The sequence below is a fragment of the Stylophora pistillata genome, chromosome 3, assembly GCF_964205215.1.
Source record: "Stylophora pistillata chromosome 3, jaStyPist1.2, whole genome shotgun sequence".
Classification (NCBI taxonomy): Eukaryota; Metazoa; Cnidaria; class Anthozoa; order Scleractinia; family Pocilloporidae; genus Stylophora; species Stylophora pistillata.
Window position 1 is genome coordinate 36448465 of NC_142521.1, and position 15000 is coordinate 36463464.

The following is a 15000-nucleotide window of genomic DNA, read 5'->3' on the forward strand; positions in this document are numbered from 1 at the left end:
CAGTTACAACTTTTTTATTTCGTTCCACAAGCCGCCCGTCCTCCCCTTAATTGTTATACACTGAGCCATTCGATCAGCAGGCACCAAGAGTCATCTTAGCATTGTCAGCTCTTCACTGCTGAAGTGTTCATTCATATCAAGCTTTGAAGCGAAGAAACCGGAAAAAAAAAAAAAAAAAAAAAGAGAAAAGATTGTAAGCAGACTTTCTTTTCACCCTTTGCGCCCAGTTTCCCTTTCGCTCTTGCGCCACAAAAGCAAGCGTTGGTATCCCATGCACTTATCTTATTTCTCGTACACATAGTCTAGATCTACTATGGCTCACAGATTTACTAACGCTCAAGTTACATCAGAAGTGTTTGGTAAACCTGTGCCTCACTAACAAGGAGGAAATAAAATTCAAGGGTGGGTTTTTTCTTTTGTATGTTGATAACACTCGTGCAAACGGCAAAATCATCCACAGATAGGTCAAGACTACTTCATCAATTAATGTTCGTTACTGAAAATCGCACCTGTGTCCATACACTAACATTCTCACTTAAAAAGAATGAGTTAGAACGGGTGCTTAACTTGCCGTTTTATTAAAGAGGCCTGAGACTGTTCCAGGAAGAAACAGCAGAGCCAGTGGGAGGTCAGACGCTACTTTGTCGCAGGAATCCTAAATTGAGTTCGTTTCATTGTTGTAACTTTATTTCGCTGTTTTTGGTAGTTTTTCCAATTTTATTTGTTGAGGATCAGGGAAAGTTTCAATAGCGATGATTCCTGAGACAGGATTTTAACTTTTCAACTGATGGATCGATCCACGGTGGGTGTTTGCCTCGAATGTTTTCACATTAATCGGAGAATGATTATCAATATCTTACTGCTGTCCTACCGTAAACAGCGGCTGATAAGCCCCCCCTCTACCACTACTTAGAAGCCTCCCCCTTGTTAGAGACACATTCACCAGTTAATAATATACATGAAAAAATTTCTCAGTTCTGATTGGTTAAGATGAATGCAGTTTTTAGTTAATTCAGTGCAGAAGAGAGTTAATTCAGTGCAAAGAAAGAAACAAACCAGACATTCTGATTGGTCAGAATGATTGGTTAATGTCAATGTCAAGGTCAATGTCAAGGTCAACGTCACTTGCGGGGTTTGAATAAATTAATTTTGCACATGATGCGCGCGCTTTTCTCCTACGGAGTTATGAGAAGCTACCTCGTATTTTTTCATGTATATTATTAATAGATAATCACATGATTTTTTCGTGCAATTTAGAATAAATAAGCACTTGTAAATTTTTTCAAAAGACCACAAATTGCACTCGCCCTACGGGCTCATGCAATTTTGTTTGTCTTTGAAAAAATTTACTCTTGCTTATTTATTCCAAATTGCACTCGAGATCATGTGATTACCTATACAAACAACGAAAATAAGATCTAGCTGTTCTCTAAGAGATAGGCCGGAACATTGTATTATTTCAAATAAAAAACATGAAAAATTAATTGGAAATAATAAGTTTATCTCGTCTTCTTAGTCATCTGAATTAAAAAAGAATAATAATAATAAAACAAAACAAAACAACCAACAAGTAAACGGCCTTTTTAAAGTGAATCACGTGCAGCCTCTTATGGTATGAAATCATTCTTATTTGGAAATGGTGTTTTCTTTTTTGCTGTCTTTGAAATTTAACCGGACGGATGTCCAGGGAACAGGGTATATTGCCTGATTCCCGTTTTCTTATTTTGAGACAGCCCAACTTGGATGTATGTTAATGTTTTTGGAACACGTGTTTTGTGGAATAACTAATTTGTCTCTTGAGATACTGCAACAGCAAACGGAGTTGAAACAGATCTAAATGAGTACCAAAATGCAAATTATTACATCTATTTCCTAACTAAAGAGCATAAAAGAAATGTAAGTCCAGACAAATTTGCCGTGTCTCAGTACATATAACTTGTCACGCAAAATTCAACAAGGTAACACTAAGACACATTTTTAAATAGTCAGCACTTCCGGCTTGCAGCAAAGATTACCTTATCACGTGACTGACAATTGAGCGGAATGCAGAGGCTTTGTTCCCTCGTAAAGGCCGATGGTGCGAAGATTTAGCTCAAGAATCCTTGCATTTCGTCCTTTCAGCTTGGCTAAGAGGTTGTAAAACAGTTCCTCATGTAAAGTTCATGTATCCAAATTTCAGTTGCACAAAGGCCGTTGCTTCGTTTCAATAAACGGGCATTTGCAATCGTCGAGTAAAGGGGAAAGAAAGGTATGTAATTGTCTGCCAACTTGAGTGAGCATGCATTGATCAGAGGGTTTTACTGGATGTCCAAGATTTCTTAATCATATACGCTTGAGAAAATCTTAAATGGCACAGTGAATTAGCTTCTCGACTGAGTTTCGCGGGTCGCTATTCCGACAACACTTGTTTATGTACAAATTAGATCCCCTTCCTTACCATGAAAGTGAAAGTTGCCTATCTCATTATGTTCCTGTTTATTTGGAGGAAATGTACTGATTATAATGATCGTTGTTGAAAAAAAGAAACATAGTTTACCCAGTATCTCATTGTTGTTTGTTTTTTCGTTTGTTTTGTTCCATATATTTGAGATTGTTCCTTTACTAAAATCGATTAACTTTGAATTTATTGGTTACAGCATGCGAACAGAAAATATCAATTTAACGTAAAGGATATTTTTATCGAAGAGTGAAAGCTTAAAGTTAGCAGGATTAAAAGAATCTGAGCCTTAACGATTAGTTTCATCTAGTAGAATGATATGTTAAAGCTAATGCCCATGATAATGGTCAATTACTTCAGGGATCTTACTTTCTGATACGAGTACCTTGGAGGTTTTTTTATGCATAACTAACAGCTTTTGCATTTTTAATTGTCATTGACTGTCGTTGATTGAATCATCCTTTAAGGGTTCTTACCTGTCATTCACCTCAGCACCAATTACAGTTGATTGAATCATCTTTCACTCAGGGTTAATTTTGATATATTAGATTTGCTGGTTGTTGTTTCAAATATCATCGTAATGATGCTGAAGAGAACAAAGTTTCAATCCTTACATGGTGAGAGACTTCTACCTCTCGTCCCAAATGCATTCTTAAACCCTGAGCACTGTGGCTTCACTCTAAACAATTTTCTTTCGCTCACTAATTGTTCAAATGTCTTGTTCATTCTACATCAAAATATACAAGGGAACATTAATTTGTGATTGAAACCCTCTTATCAGGCTTTATACCCTGTATTGTATTTATTTTCAATTTGCCACGTTTATGATTTTATTATTACGTATGGACTTAGAAGTTTGTCAGCTGACAAAGCATCCATCCACATTTTTCTGTGCGGTCACACGAAGGGCGAACTCTCAAAACGTGAGTTTTAGAAACTCGTTACGGTGGCTATTTTACATTATCAACTCAGTTGATGAAACCTAATTATCATTGATGGCATAAGACAGTATGTCCGTTAAGACTTCCAAGAGCAGTCATTTTGGCCCAATTACAGCATGGTGCTTCTCCTTAAGTGTACGGAAAATGTTGAATTTCTAGGCAGAGGTAGAAGGGATTAAAGGCATGACACCAATTCCTCACTTACTTAGATTTGCATTGGAAGAAATCTTCCACTCACATTTGTTTGAGCAAAAAGCTTAGCAAGCAAGGTTAGGACACAGTTTTAGAATCACGGTGGTTTGAACTAAATGTAGTGCCATGTTCTTTTCCTAACCTCATGAGGCTGTCTAACTGCTGTCTGTTTGGTTTTCTGTTCTTGAAGATAATTCAACTGACAGACAACTTTCAGCACCGAGCAAAGACGCTCCGGTACAGCCATCCTCTTCTAGTGTCTAGTCTTCCCATCAGTCACAGGCCTCGTCTGACAAAATAGCAGGTATATATTTGAATGAAGAGTCTTTTAGCCCAATTATAGCATAGGCTGCAGTTTTATAAGTTTTAACAGAGTGCAGTTAAAATTCAGCATTTAAAAATGTTGAATTTTTTCGGGCAGAGGTAAGGAGAATCACACACGTGTTAAATTCCTCCCAGTTCTGCATTTGTATAACCTCTACAGCGACACTGATTTAATAATAGAGCTTTCCAGTCAAGGTTACGACTCAGTGTTTAAATATAGGTAGTTTAAACCACTTGTGATGGCATGTTCCGTCGGTCCCAAACGCTATGTGGCTTTGTAAACTCTTTCTATTTGGTTTTGTTTTCTTAAAGATATTTTAACTGATGGACAGCATGTTTAGTTACTGTACTTATTTTTACAAGGTGGAAATGCTCAGATAAAGGGGGGGATCGTAATGCCCAGATAAAGGGAAAGAATTATATGACTAATGACAATATGATTCATTCTATTTACTCCCGGATTAGAAAAGTAAGTTTTACTGAAGTTACAAATTAGAGTTGATAAAAATGCAGCCTCTAAACTGATGAAAAACTCTAGTCTAGAAATGATTATGTTCTCTTCAATTTGAGAGTTACCAAAAATTTAGGAAGCTGTTTTTTTTGTCTACAGATTCCTCTGCGATGCAATTTTTGGAATGGTGCCAGAATCAGCTGCGAAAGTTTTACAGTACCATGTGTCAAGTGGAAATAACACCATGGGACCCAGACAACACTGTACACATTAATGATATTTACATACAGTTGACGTTATTACAAGATCACAGAAAACCTGACGGGACGACGAAAAAAGGGTGGGAGACACCAGTGAAGTATTTGAAGGTGACGAACATCATCCCATCCGGAGACGAATTGTAGTGTATGGAAGACCTGGAATAGGAAAGTCTACTTTCACTCAGCAGCTAGCTGTGGATAGGGCAGATGGCAGAAAGGAGATTCTCAGGAAGTTTTCTCTTTTACTGTTAATCAAGTTGCGAGATGTTTGTGATATTCCGGACCTCTGTGCCGTGTTGAAAACCGCTGAACTGTTGTCTGCTGATGACCCGATGGCATTCAATAACTTGTATGAATATGTCCGTCAGAACCAGGAGAAAGTGCTGCTTATTTTGGACGGATATGACGAGTACAGCGGTGGAAAGTCATCTCCAGTTCACCAGATTTGGAGAGGCGGTCAACTGAGAGACTGTTAGGTAATGATCACAACGCGACCAGTGAAAGAGGATGAGCTTAGAATGCCAAGTCATGCTCAGTTTGAACTGAACGGGTTCGATAGCAAGGAACTAAAGAAACAGTTTCCAAGAAAGATTCTTGCTGATGAGGAGGACGTTGAAGGGCTACTTGACTACCTGGAAGAGCAGGACCTCGAAGAGATGGCAGAAATACCGCTTTTGTTGTTGATGTTGTGTCTTCTCTGGAAAGAGAAAAAGCATCAGTTACCCACATCTCGTGCGCACATTTACGTACAATTTATTGAGACTCTCTTGGATCACATGGCTACAAAAATGCAGACAACGTCGCAACAGGTAAAAGCAAAGATGAATATCAAGAGGAACTTTACAAAATAGGAAAACTTGCATATGATGCTCTTTTGGAGGACCGTCTTCATTTTGACTTCAGCAAATGTGCGCATGGTGATCTCTTTGAGAAGCTAATACATGTGGGTTTTTTCCAAGTTTCCAAACGTTCCGCTTTGAACCGTGAGAAGATCGTTTATTTTCTTCATAAGTCTATCCAGGAGTTTCTCGCCGCCCAGTTCATTGTTGAAGAACTGATGGTTGAGAGGAATGAAACTGTCACCTGCCTGTCAAGAATGGATACGTTTAAGAAATCAAGGAAGATGGCTGAAGTGCTAAAATTCGCGTGTGAGTTGTCATTAAAAGCTGCCGGGATTCTTTTTGATCATCTACATGACGTTGGAGAGAAAGAAGGTCTCACAAACTACCAGTTCACCAAGACACCTTCTAAAGATGATTTTTCTCAGGAACAACAACAGTTTATTCTACTCTGTGTCGATTGTTTGTTTTTGTGTCCAGCCTCAGAGAGAAGAGCCGTGTATTCTGCATTTCTCTCATGTGTTAACCATGTTGCGATACTTAGGGAAAAAAACACGACTATTGCTGCTGTAGAACACTTCTTCAAATCTGTCAGCAGTTTCCCAAACTATTTTTTTTTTTTAAAGAGGTGGCCGATTAAACATTTGCCCAATGATGTCATAATGTTAGACTTGAACGCGGTCGTTTTAACGTCTTCTGGAGAAAGTAAAGATGTACAAACGTACGCGGATTTACTCGTTGGGAACTCTTTCCTTAAAAAATCCGGGGGGAGAAACTTTGTCTATCTAATTAAGATAACAGATGAGGATTTTCATTCTGAATTGCTTCCTGAACTGATATCAGCGCCGGTTTGCTCTTGTCAGCCACCTGTGAATAATTTAGTAAATAACGAAAACAACAACATTGATGTGCCTTTGACTGAGAACCACTGTTTCTCACTGGTGAGAAAGATTGACATTCAGGTTAAAACAGTTAAGGATGCTGCTCTGTTGAAGAACGTGTTGTCTTTAGTAACAGCTCCTCGAGAAATTAGCATAGCAGAATATAGAAGACTATGGGAGGAAGAGGAGGAGGAGAAAGCCTTTAAACATCAATTGATTGAGAGCGCGATTAACGGAATTAATTTTATTTAAAATCTCCACAGTTTAGAATTTTTCGACAACAATACAGCAGCAAAGTATGCTGCTTTTATCTCTGACTCACTGCAGCATTCTCGAAATTTGCGTAAGCTCAACCTGTCCTTCAACCCTTTACACAGCGGTGAGCGTCATTTGGCTGAGAATCTTCATCACGTGCCACAGTTGACGAGATTAGTGTTGTGGGATGTACAAATGGGAGAAAAGGAATGTGCGGCACTGGCTGCCTCATTAAAGTACTTAAACAAGTTAGAAGAACTAAATATACGCAACAATATCGGGTCACGGGATTATTGAACTGGCCAAGAACCTGAACAATGTACCCAATCTGACTAAGCTGGACCTGAGGAATACAAATATGGGTGAAGATGAAGCATCAGCACTGGCCCGTTCACTGAAGTATGTGCCGCTGCTGAGATATCTCAATCTAGAATGCAATCCACTTGGCCGCGGGGTCAGGGATCTGGTCCAACATCTCAGCAGTTTTCCTAAGCTGGCGCGCCTGTACCTGAAAGGTGTTCAGATGACAAGGACAGAATTTGAAGAGTTGTCTACAGTAGTAAATGAGAGAAACATTGATGTGGACACCGATTACCATGTAAGTGGTTTTTGTTGTTTCACTCAGTTGTTGTGATGAAATTTTGTGGGCCGAGGCCAGGAACGTGTTCGATAATTGAGTCAGTTTGCTAGACATAACGTCTCGTAGTCACGTTCGACGCACTAAAAACTACTATAAAACGAATACAAGAATTGTAAAACGTGTAAAATGGTATATAAAAAGTCACCTGTAAAAATGTAGCGGAATTCCAAATCGATTTCGATCAATTACGATCCTCATCAGTAGTACTCCGCCATGTTCAAAATACTCATAAATAATTGTTCATATAAGTGACTCTGAAATGTCCACACTTCTTCCAGGCTTCATGTAAGCGGTCATGATGTATCAATCACAGCTCGTGGGATTTGAAAAAAGTTCCATTCGTTCTTGGAGTTCATAAGCGAGTCTTCGTTCACATTATTTATCCTCACTCCTTCAGTTATTTGTCTCAGCATCGCGTCATTGTGATAAACCCCCGTCACATCCATTCGGAACTGCTTTACCTCTCTATTGTGTTTCTCTTTACAGTGTTTCCACAATGCAGATCGTTCTTCCTTATTGTTAAGTGATTTCGTATGCTCTTTCCCTCTGGTATACGCGCTCCTGGCTGTTTCCCCTACGTATACGCTGTTACACTGGATACACTTAATCTCATACGTCACACTTTCTCTATCACACGGTCCTTTTCCACCTGTGCTACACACTGGGCAGTCTTCTCGTCCACACTGTCGCGGTTTAAATGGGTCGGACTTTTGGAGTAGTCGTTTAATGGCGATTCCGGCTTTCTCCACCACTTTAATATTGAAACCTTGCTGCTTTATTTCTTTCTGGTATTCCTTCCGTAACCGTGAGTTGGGCGTAGCTGGTACAAATATTACTGATTCATTCCCGCCGCGTTTGTACCAGTTGGATTTCCTTTCGCTCTTTTCCTTTTCTCGTTCCACCTTTCTCCACTCCTTGGGTCGATGTAACGGTCTTTCTCCTTTTCGCTCAGCTCTTTGTCTCGCTCTAAAAGCTTTGAGGGCCGAATCTACAACCTCATATCTGAATTTCTTGCTGTACCCCGAGTATTGCATTCTCAGGACCATCTCGTTAACATTCTCTACTACTCGTTCCCATGGTAACAATCTGCTACAGTTAAGTAAGACCCGAAGGACTTCTTGGGTCAGGACTGTTCTCTTTGTACTCCAGCTTACGGCAGACCTAGCATGTATGACTGTCTTAGAAGCCATGCTCTTGGAATAAAACTCATACATGATCACTGAGGCTGAGGCTTTCTCGTCCTGCCTGTCTGTCTCTTCCCCTTTTGTTTCCATCCACACCTTCAAGTCAAGGATAGGTAGCTTTCCGTCCTGGTGTTTAGAGGGGTAATCTATTTCGAGTTGTATTGACGGGTGTATGTCGTTTCCTATCTGTTTTATCAATGTCATAGTCCTCTCATCGTCACTGATTCCTTGATCCTCAGCTACGGATCTCTCATCCATGTGAGTTTTTCCATCCTTGTACCTCATCCCAACTGGTGTTGCTTGCACAGCCATGTTGATGTCATCCACGTACCGTTTGTTCATTTTTCATAACGATGTTTCATCCGTTTGTTCATTTTCATAATCGTTATGAAAATGAACAAACGGTACGTGGATGACATCAACATGGCTGTGCAAGCAACACCAGTTGGGATGAGGTACAAGGATGGAAAAACTCACATGGATGAGAGATCCGTAGCTGAGGATCAAGGAATCAGTGACGATGAGAGGACTATGACATTGATAAAACAGATAGGAAACGACATACACCCGTCAATACAACTCGAAATAGATTACCCCTCTAAACACCAGGACGGAAAGCTACCTATCCTTGACTTGAAGGTGTGGATGGAAACAAAAGGGGAAGAGACAGACAGGCAGGACGAGAAAGCCTCAGCCTCAGTGATCATGTATGAGTTTTATTCCAAGAGCATGGCTTCTAAGACAGTCATACATGCTAGGTCTGCCGTAAGCTGGAGTACAAAGAGAACAGTCCTGACCCAAGAAGTCCTTCGGGTCTTACTTAACTGTAGCAGATTGTTACCATGGGAACGAGTAGTAGAGAATGTTAACGAGATGGTCCTGAGAATGCAATACTCGGGGTACAGCAAGAAATTCAGATATGAGGTTGTAGATTCGGCCCTCAAAGCTTTTAGAGCGAGACAAAGAGCTGAGCGAAAAGGAGAAAGACCGTTACATCGACCCAAGGAGTGGAGAAAGGTGGAACGAGAAAAGGAAAAGAGCGAAAGGAAATCCAACTGGTACAAACGCGGCGGGAATGAATCAGTAATATTTGTACCAGCTACGCCCAACTCACGGTTACGGAAGGAATACCAGAAAGAAATAAAGCAGCAAGGTTTCAATATTAAAGTGGTGGAGAAAGCCGGAATCGCCATTAAACGACTACTCCAAAAGTCCGACCCATTTAAACCGCGACAGTGTGGACGAGAAGACTGCCCAGTGTGTAGCACAGGTGGAAAAGGACCGTGTGATAGAGAAAGTGTGACGTATGAGATTAAGTGTATCCAGTGTAACAGCGTATACGTAGGGGAAACAGCCAGGAGCGCGTATACCAGAGGGAAAGAGCATACGAAATCACTTAACAATAAGGAAGAACGATCTGCATTGTGGAAACACTGTAAAGAGAAACACAATAGAGAGGTAAAGCAGTTCCGAATGGATGTGACGGGGGTTTATCACAATGACGCGATGCTGAGACAAATAACTGAAGGAGTGAGGATAAATAATGTGAACGAAGACTCGCTTATGAACTCCAAGAACGAATGGAACTTTTTTCAAATCCCACGAGCTGTGATTGATACATCATGACCGCTTACATGAGGCCTGGAAGAAGTGTGGACATTTCAGAGTCACTTATATGAACAATTATTTATGAGTATTTTGAACATGGCGGAGTACTACTGATGAGGATCGTAATTGATCGAAATCGATTTGGAATTCCGCTACATTTTTACAGGTGACTTTTTATATACCATTTTACACGTTTTACAATTCTTGTATTCGTTTTATAGTAGTTTTTAGTGCGTCGAACGTGACTACGAGACGTTATGTCTAGCAAACTGACTCAACACTCAGTTGTTATGTATCTAATTTTTGTTTAGATGCTCTTCAGCAGAGCACTTGATTGTGTTTCCAATAATTTGCTTTGAACTCAATTAATCAGATTTTTTTTCGTGAGAAAGAATACAGTCTTCAGGAACAGTCACTGTTTTTCAGAATTTTCTTTTTCTATTTTGCGACGTTAGGAGCCAATGTTGTAGGCGGAGACCGCAACAAACCCACGATAACTACTTTTACGGCTCATGCGTAGCTTGTTCAAAGATGATTTGATGAAAACAATGACGAAGATTAAATTTAGTGACTTCCAAATGACTTGATTTTTCCTGATTACACAATAATTAAAAACTTTGGGAGTTCATTCGATTGACCTTTGCTTTACTTACTTGAGAGAGAAAAAAAAAAAAAGTTGTGAGAATTTTTTGCTGACCAAACTCCTCTGCTCAATTTTGAATTTTGAAATTGTTCGGCTTCTGTTGTTATTGTGGGATGCTTTTATTTGGGTTTGATTATTTAACGAGAAAAAATTGTTCAACCCATACGTGCTTTGAATTCGATGAAGCTGTTCCCTACATTCCGTGCGGGCATTTATTCGCTTTTGCTATCAGGGAGCGTGAACCACAAAAAATATAAATGAGCCAACAAAAGGGATTTTTTCGTTTTTTAAAATCCGAATTGGGTTTTTTAAGTGAAAGTCGCGTTGATTCTATTGTCATATCTTCACGTCTTAAAGGTTTGTGCCGATGATAGGAAATTATTCACCAAAAGTTGAAGGTGTAATGATTGTCTTCTTTAACGAAACTGGCACGGTGTTATAATTTACTGGGAGTTAAATGATTTCCTTGTACTTATTTATCAGTTGGATTCTTTTCTTCTTTGGATTATGTGCTCGTGTTGAGTGATTCTGTCAGTTTCTCGTAGAGCCCCCAGGTCTCCTATGTCTCCATGATAACCCTATTTTGTTTTGAAAAATCAAACAGCAACATTGCAAATATTGAATTTTTTCTTTAGTGAATCTCGTATGTCTCTGTCTCAATTATAAAAGCTGACGTTTCGAGCGTTAGCCCTCCGACGAAAGCTAACGCTCGAAACGTCGGCTTTTACAATCGTAACGGTGGCCAAACTACCATTTCAACTTTGTTGATATATTCAAATTATTTCATTATCCCCACCGACGCAGCCCCAAACAGTTTCTTTAGAAACTATCAGCCTTTATTCATTTGTCTCTGTCTCAACTTGGTCTTGCAATCGATTATTAAATAATCCTGAGCAATGATGTTTTTTAACCTCAGTTTGGCAGACAGTGAAACTGATTCTGTGTACACCTCACGCTGCTTTCAATGCTTCCGTTACATCGTTGCTTGTTTGGATATGGGTTGCGAAAAAATATTTTCGATATTGAATGAAGAAAGAAACAAATTTAGCTTTCAAGACTTGAATACTACATGTTTTCTGTTGGTAGTGTCCAGTATAGTACATGAAGTTGTCCTAATGGAACGAGGCTTGGTGATATTTTTTGATAAAGTTTGTGAGTTCATTTGATTGGCCTTCGTTTTTGACGTAATATTGAAAGAGAAATCTTCTGTAGTTACGCCTTACATTGGGAGAGAAGAGAAGATGAATTGTGAGACTTTTTCTCTGACAAAATTTCTTTGGGTAATCAGGAGTTTAATTTTTGAAATTTATAGGCTTGTGTTGTTTTTGTGGGATGTGTTTATTTGGGTTTTTATTTGAGAACCCCGCCAATAAACAACTAAAAAACAAAACAAATCATTTTAAAAGGCGCGACCCGCGACACGCGACCATTAGTCAAACTCCGCACTGTGTTATTATTTACTCGCTCTTCAATGGTTTCCTTATTCTTATTTATCAGTTGGATTCTTTTCTCTTTTGGCTACTCTGCTCGTGTTATGTAACTCTGTCAGAAATCAGGGCCTATCGGCCTCTTGCGTTGTATAAGCTCACTTTTGAAGAAAAATTAAAGAACAACATTGTTGATAATGAAGTTGTTAAACTTGCTATCGTATGTTTGTTTCTGCTTGGTCTCCCGTAAATCCTAACAAAATAAGTTTTATACTTCAATTTACCACACACCGTGGAGTTGATTCTGTGTACACTTTACGCTGCTTCCCATGTTTCTGTGACATCGCTGAACGTAAACAACTTTTTGATGTGAAACTCTTAAGCCTAGTTCCCACTAGCGACATAATGATCATAATCATAAGCGTGAACATAACGCTCTTATGTCGCTTATGTCTTAGTGGGAACGTCCAGAAACATAATCATAGGTGCCCTTATGATGAACATACTTATAGTCATAAGAAAATGATCGACCATTTTCTTATGATTATGATTATGTCTCTGACTGACTATGTTGCTTTTCTTTGTAGTGGGAACGCGAAAATCATAACGGCATAATGAGAAACATAATGACTCAACGGATCATTGTGTTTTGGCCAATTAAAGTCTAGGTGTAGTACTTTCGGGTCGGTTCATTTCAAGATGGCGGCCAGATTCGAGGAAAAGCTTGCGAGTGCAGTTGAAAACCGTTCCCACTAGAACATAAGAAGCTTATGTTTGTGTTCGTGCTTATGATTATGATCATTATGTTGCTACTGGGAACTAGGCTTTATTACCATCACTAGAATAAAAGATCTGCCTACCTTATTCGCTGCTCGTCTTGCCTTTCCTGTGGAGTGTGGACGTTTTTCTATTTGCTTCTAGGAATACGGAAATGCTGCATTATCCCTCTCATCTAAAAAAAAAAAAAAAAAGTAGACAATTAACTTATGTGGCATGAAATGATAGGTTAGGAGGCGTTAGTTGAGCGGAGCACAAGCGTGAACCTTGAAGTTGTTTTTGATTTGTTTTGTTTTGTTTTGTTTTTTATCATTATTATTTACTAGGTGTCTCGCATTTGCTTCAAACGTGGAGTTTTGTCAGAATAGTACGGTTTCATTGAAAGGAAATATTTATGCTTCTAGTAAAGCTGAGAAAAACATTACAACGATAACCCCGGATCATCAAAATGGAATATCTAGAGTTGTCTGACTTTCAGTCGTGTAACAGTGTATTGAACTTGTAATGGACCTCAACAGCTTGGGAAATATGTGGAATTTATTTCTGCACTCCTTCTCTCTTGAAGCATATAGAGTTAAACTGAAATAGACAAATTACAATCGTTTTTAGGCATAATGCCGCAATGTCCCTGGACTAATTCAAGCAGGAAACATGTTTTAATTGTACTTACAATTCTGTATTCCTTTTCTGAACCTTGTATTCGTGTTACGATTCTTGCCCTATTTGTACCTAGAGACTATTAACAAAATAGCCTCCCCTCTGAAGTTTCGAAGCGCGTGTTCTCTTTTATAGAGATATGCCCCCGGGGATGTTACGTAACTAGACACAGATTAACATAATTTCGTGGAAAACAAACAGTTTTGCTGGTGGAGAAATGATCTGGAGTAAAACCCGTCGCGTGTACATCTGAAAGGTTAAGACATTATTAAATTTTTGATTTCCCCTCGGGTAAGGAATGATAGCCAATACTTTGTATGCGGATTTATACCAATTTGAGAAGATATTAGACAGTTTTCTTTCGTTTTAAAAATATAGTATTTAATTTAATCATCTGTTTGTCTGTAAAGTATCGCCTTATTTTAATTGCCAGGGACCATTGTTGTTTATTATTTATATCTGAGAACATTTTTCCTGTTGTGAAATAAAGTTTTGGTCGCTTGTAGCTATTTGAATTCAAAAGTGAATATTCTCTTTCACTTCCCGCTTAGTCAAATATATTTGAATGCGTTAAATAATTAGCTTGTGTGTGAAAATGTAAGTTGGGTGTTACACATGGTTAATGAAACGGGTAATTTTTGCTACAGCGATGGAAAGGTGATATCTCGATATACGCGGGGGAAAGCAAGATGTTTTAAATATTTATCTTGCATGAAAATGCAAGGTTAGTGTTACAGATAATAGGTGCTGTGGTTGATATTGTTGCCTTTTTTCTTGTGATAGGAGTCGGAATTTTCAATAGGGAGGGTCATCTACCGAGTTCGGACAAAAGCTGAGCTGAAAATAAAAGGAATAAGGTTCAGAAAAGAGCCAGATGATGATGAGGATGAGGATGAGGAATGATGAGGAGGATGAGATGATGATGAGGAATGATGAGATGATGAGGATGATGGAATGATGATGATGATGATGGAGAATAATTAGGATGATGAGATGAGGATGAGGAGGATGAGGACGATGATGAGATGATGGAGATTGATGAGGAGGATGAGGTTAATGATGACTTTCACGATGATGAGGAGGAGGATGACGATGATGATTATGATAAGGATGATGACTATGACGAGAACTATGATGATGATGATGATGAGCAGGAGGAGGAGGATAATGATGACGATGAAGGTGATGATAATCATGTAGAGTGAGCGCTTGAAAAAAAAGCTTTTCTTGGCAACTGATTTGGCGAGTAATGAGCAGAGTGGTAATTTAGAATAACTTCGCTGTTCTTAAGGTGGCTCACAATAGTTTTTAGGTTTTCCAGCACTTTTACATTTGAGGGATTCAATAAAACAAAATAATAATTTTTCTTACACTTTCTTGGTAACAGTTACTAGCTCAATCATCAGTGAACCAAAACAAAATCACGTGGCGTCATCAGCTGTTACCATAGCAACAGCATATGGTTGTAAATAAGAGCCATCAAG

The 15000-nt window shown here is 39.0% G+C and overlaps 2 protein-coding genes and 1 pseudogene across 3 annotated transcripts in view; 1 reads left to right on the forward strand and 2 right to left on the reverse strand.

The window, feature by feature from the left end:
• Positions 1–8742, reverse strand: part of LOC148735882 (uncharacterized) — a 95109-nt gene extending 86367 nt beyond the window's left edge. Inside the window, exons 1-2 of the mRNA XM_088752712.1 lie at positions 7366–8742; positions 6891–7088 (exon numbers count right to left, since the gene is read on the reverse strand). Of these exons, the coding sequence (XP_088608838.1) occupies positions 7514–8716 (1203 nt within the window). The 5' untranslated portion in view covers positions 8717–8742 and the 3' untranslated portion in view covers positions 6891–7088; positions 7366–7513. The remainder of the gene's footprint in view (positions 1–6890; positions 7089–7365) is intronic.
• The window catches only part of LOC148735885 (guanylate-binding protein 6-like), a 76907-nt pseudogene that overhangs the window by 47654 nt on the left and 14253 nt on the right, over positions 1–15000 (reverse strand). The gene's annotated exons all lie outside the window — the stretch shown is intronic.
• LOC148735887 (uncharacterized) overlaps positions 8792–15000 on the forward strand; it is an 11673-nt gene continuing 5464 nt past the window's right edge. The window contains exons 1-2 of the mRNA XM_088752711.1: positions 8792–10178; positions 14300–15000. The exon at positions 14300–15000 is cut by the window's right edge and continues 5464 nt beyond it. Of these exons, the coding sequence (XP_088608837.1) occupies positions 8792–10030 (1239 nt within the window). The 3' untranslated portion in view covers positions 10031–10178; positions 14300–15000. The remainder of the gene's footprint in view (positions 10179–14299) is intronic.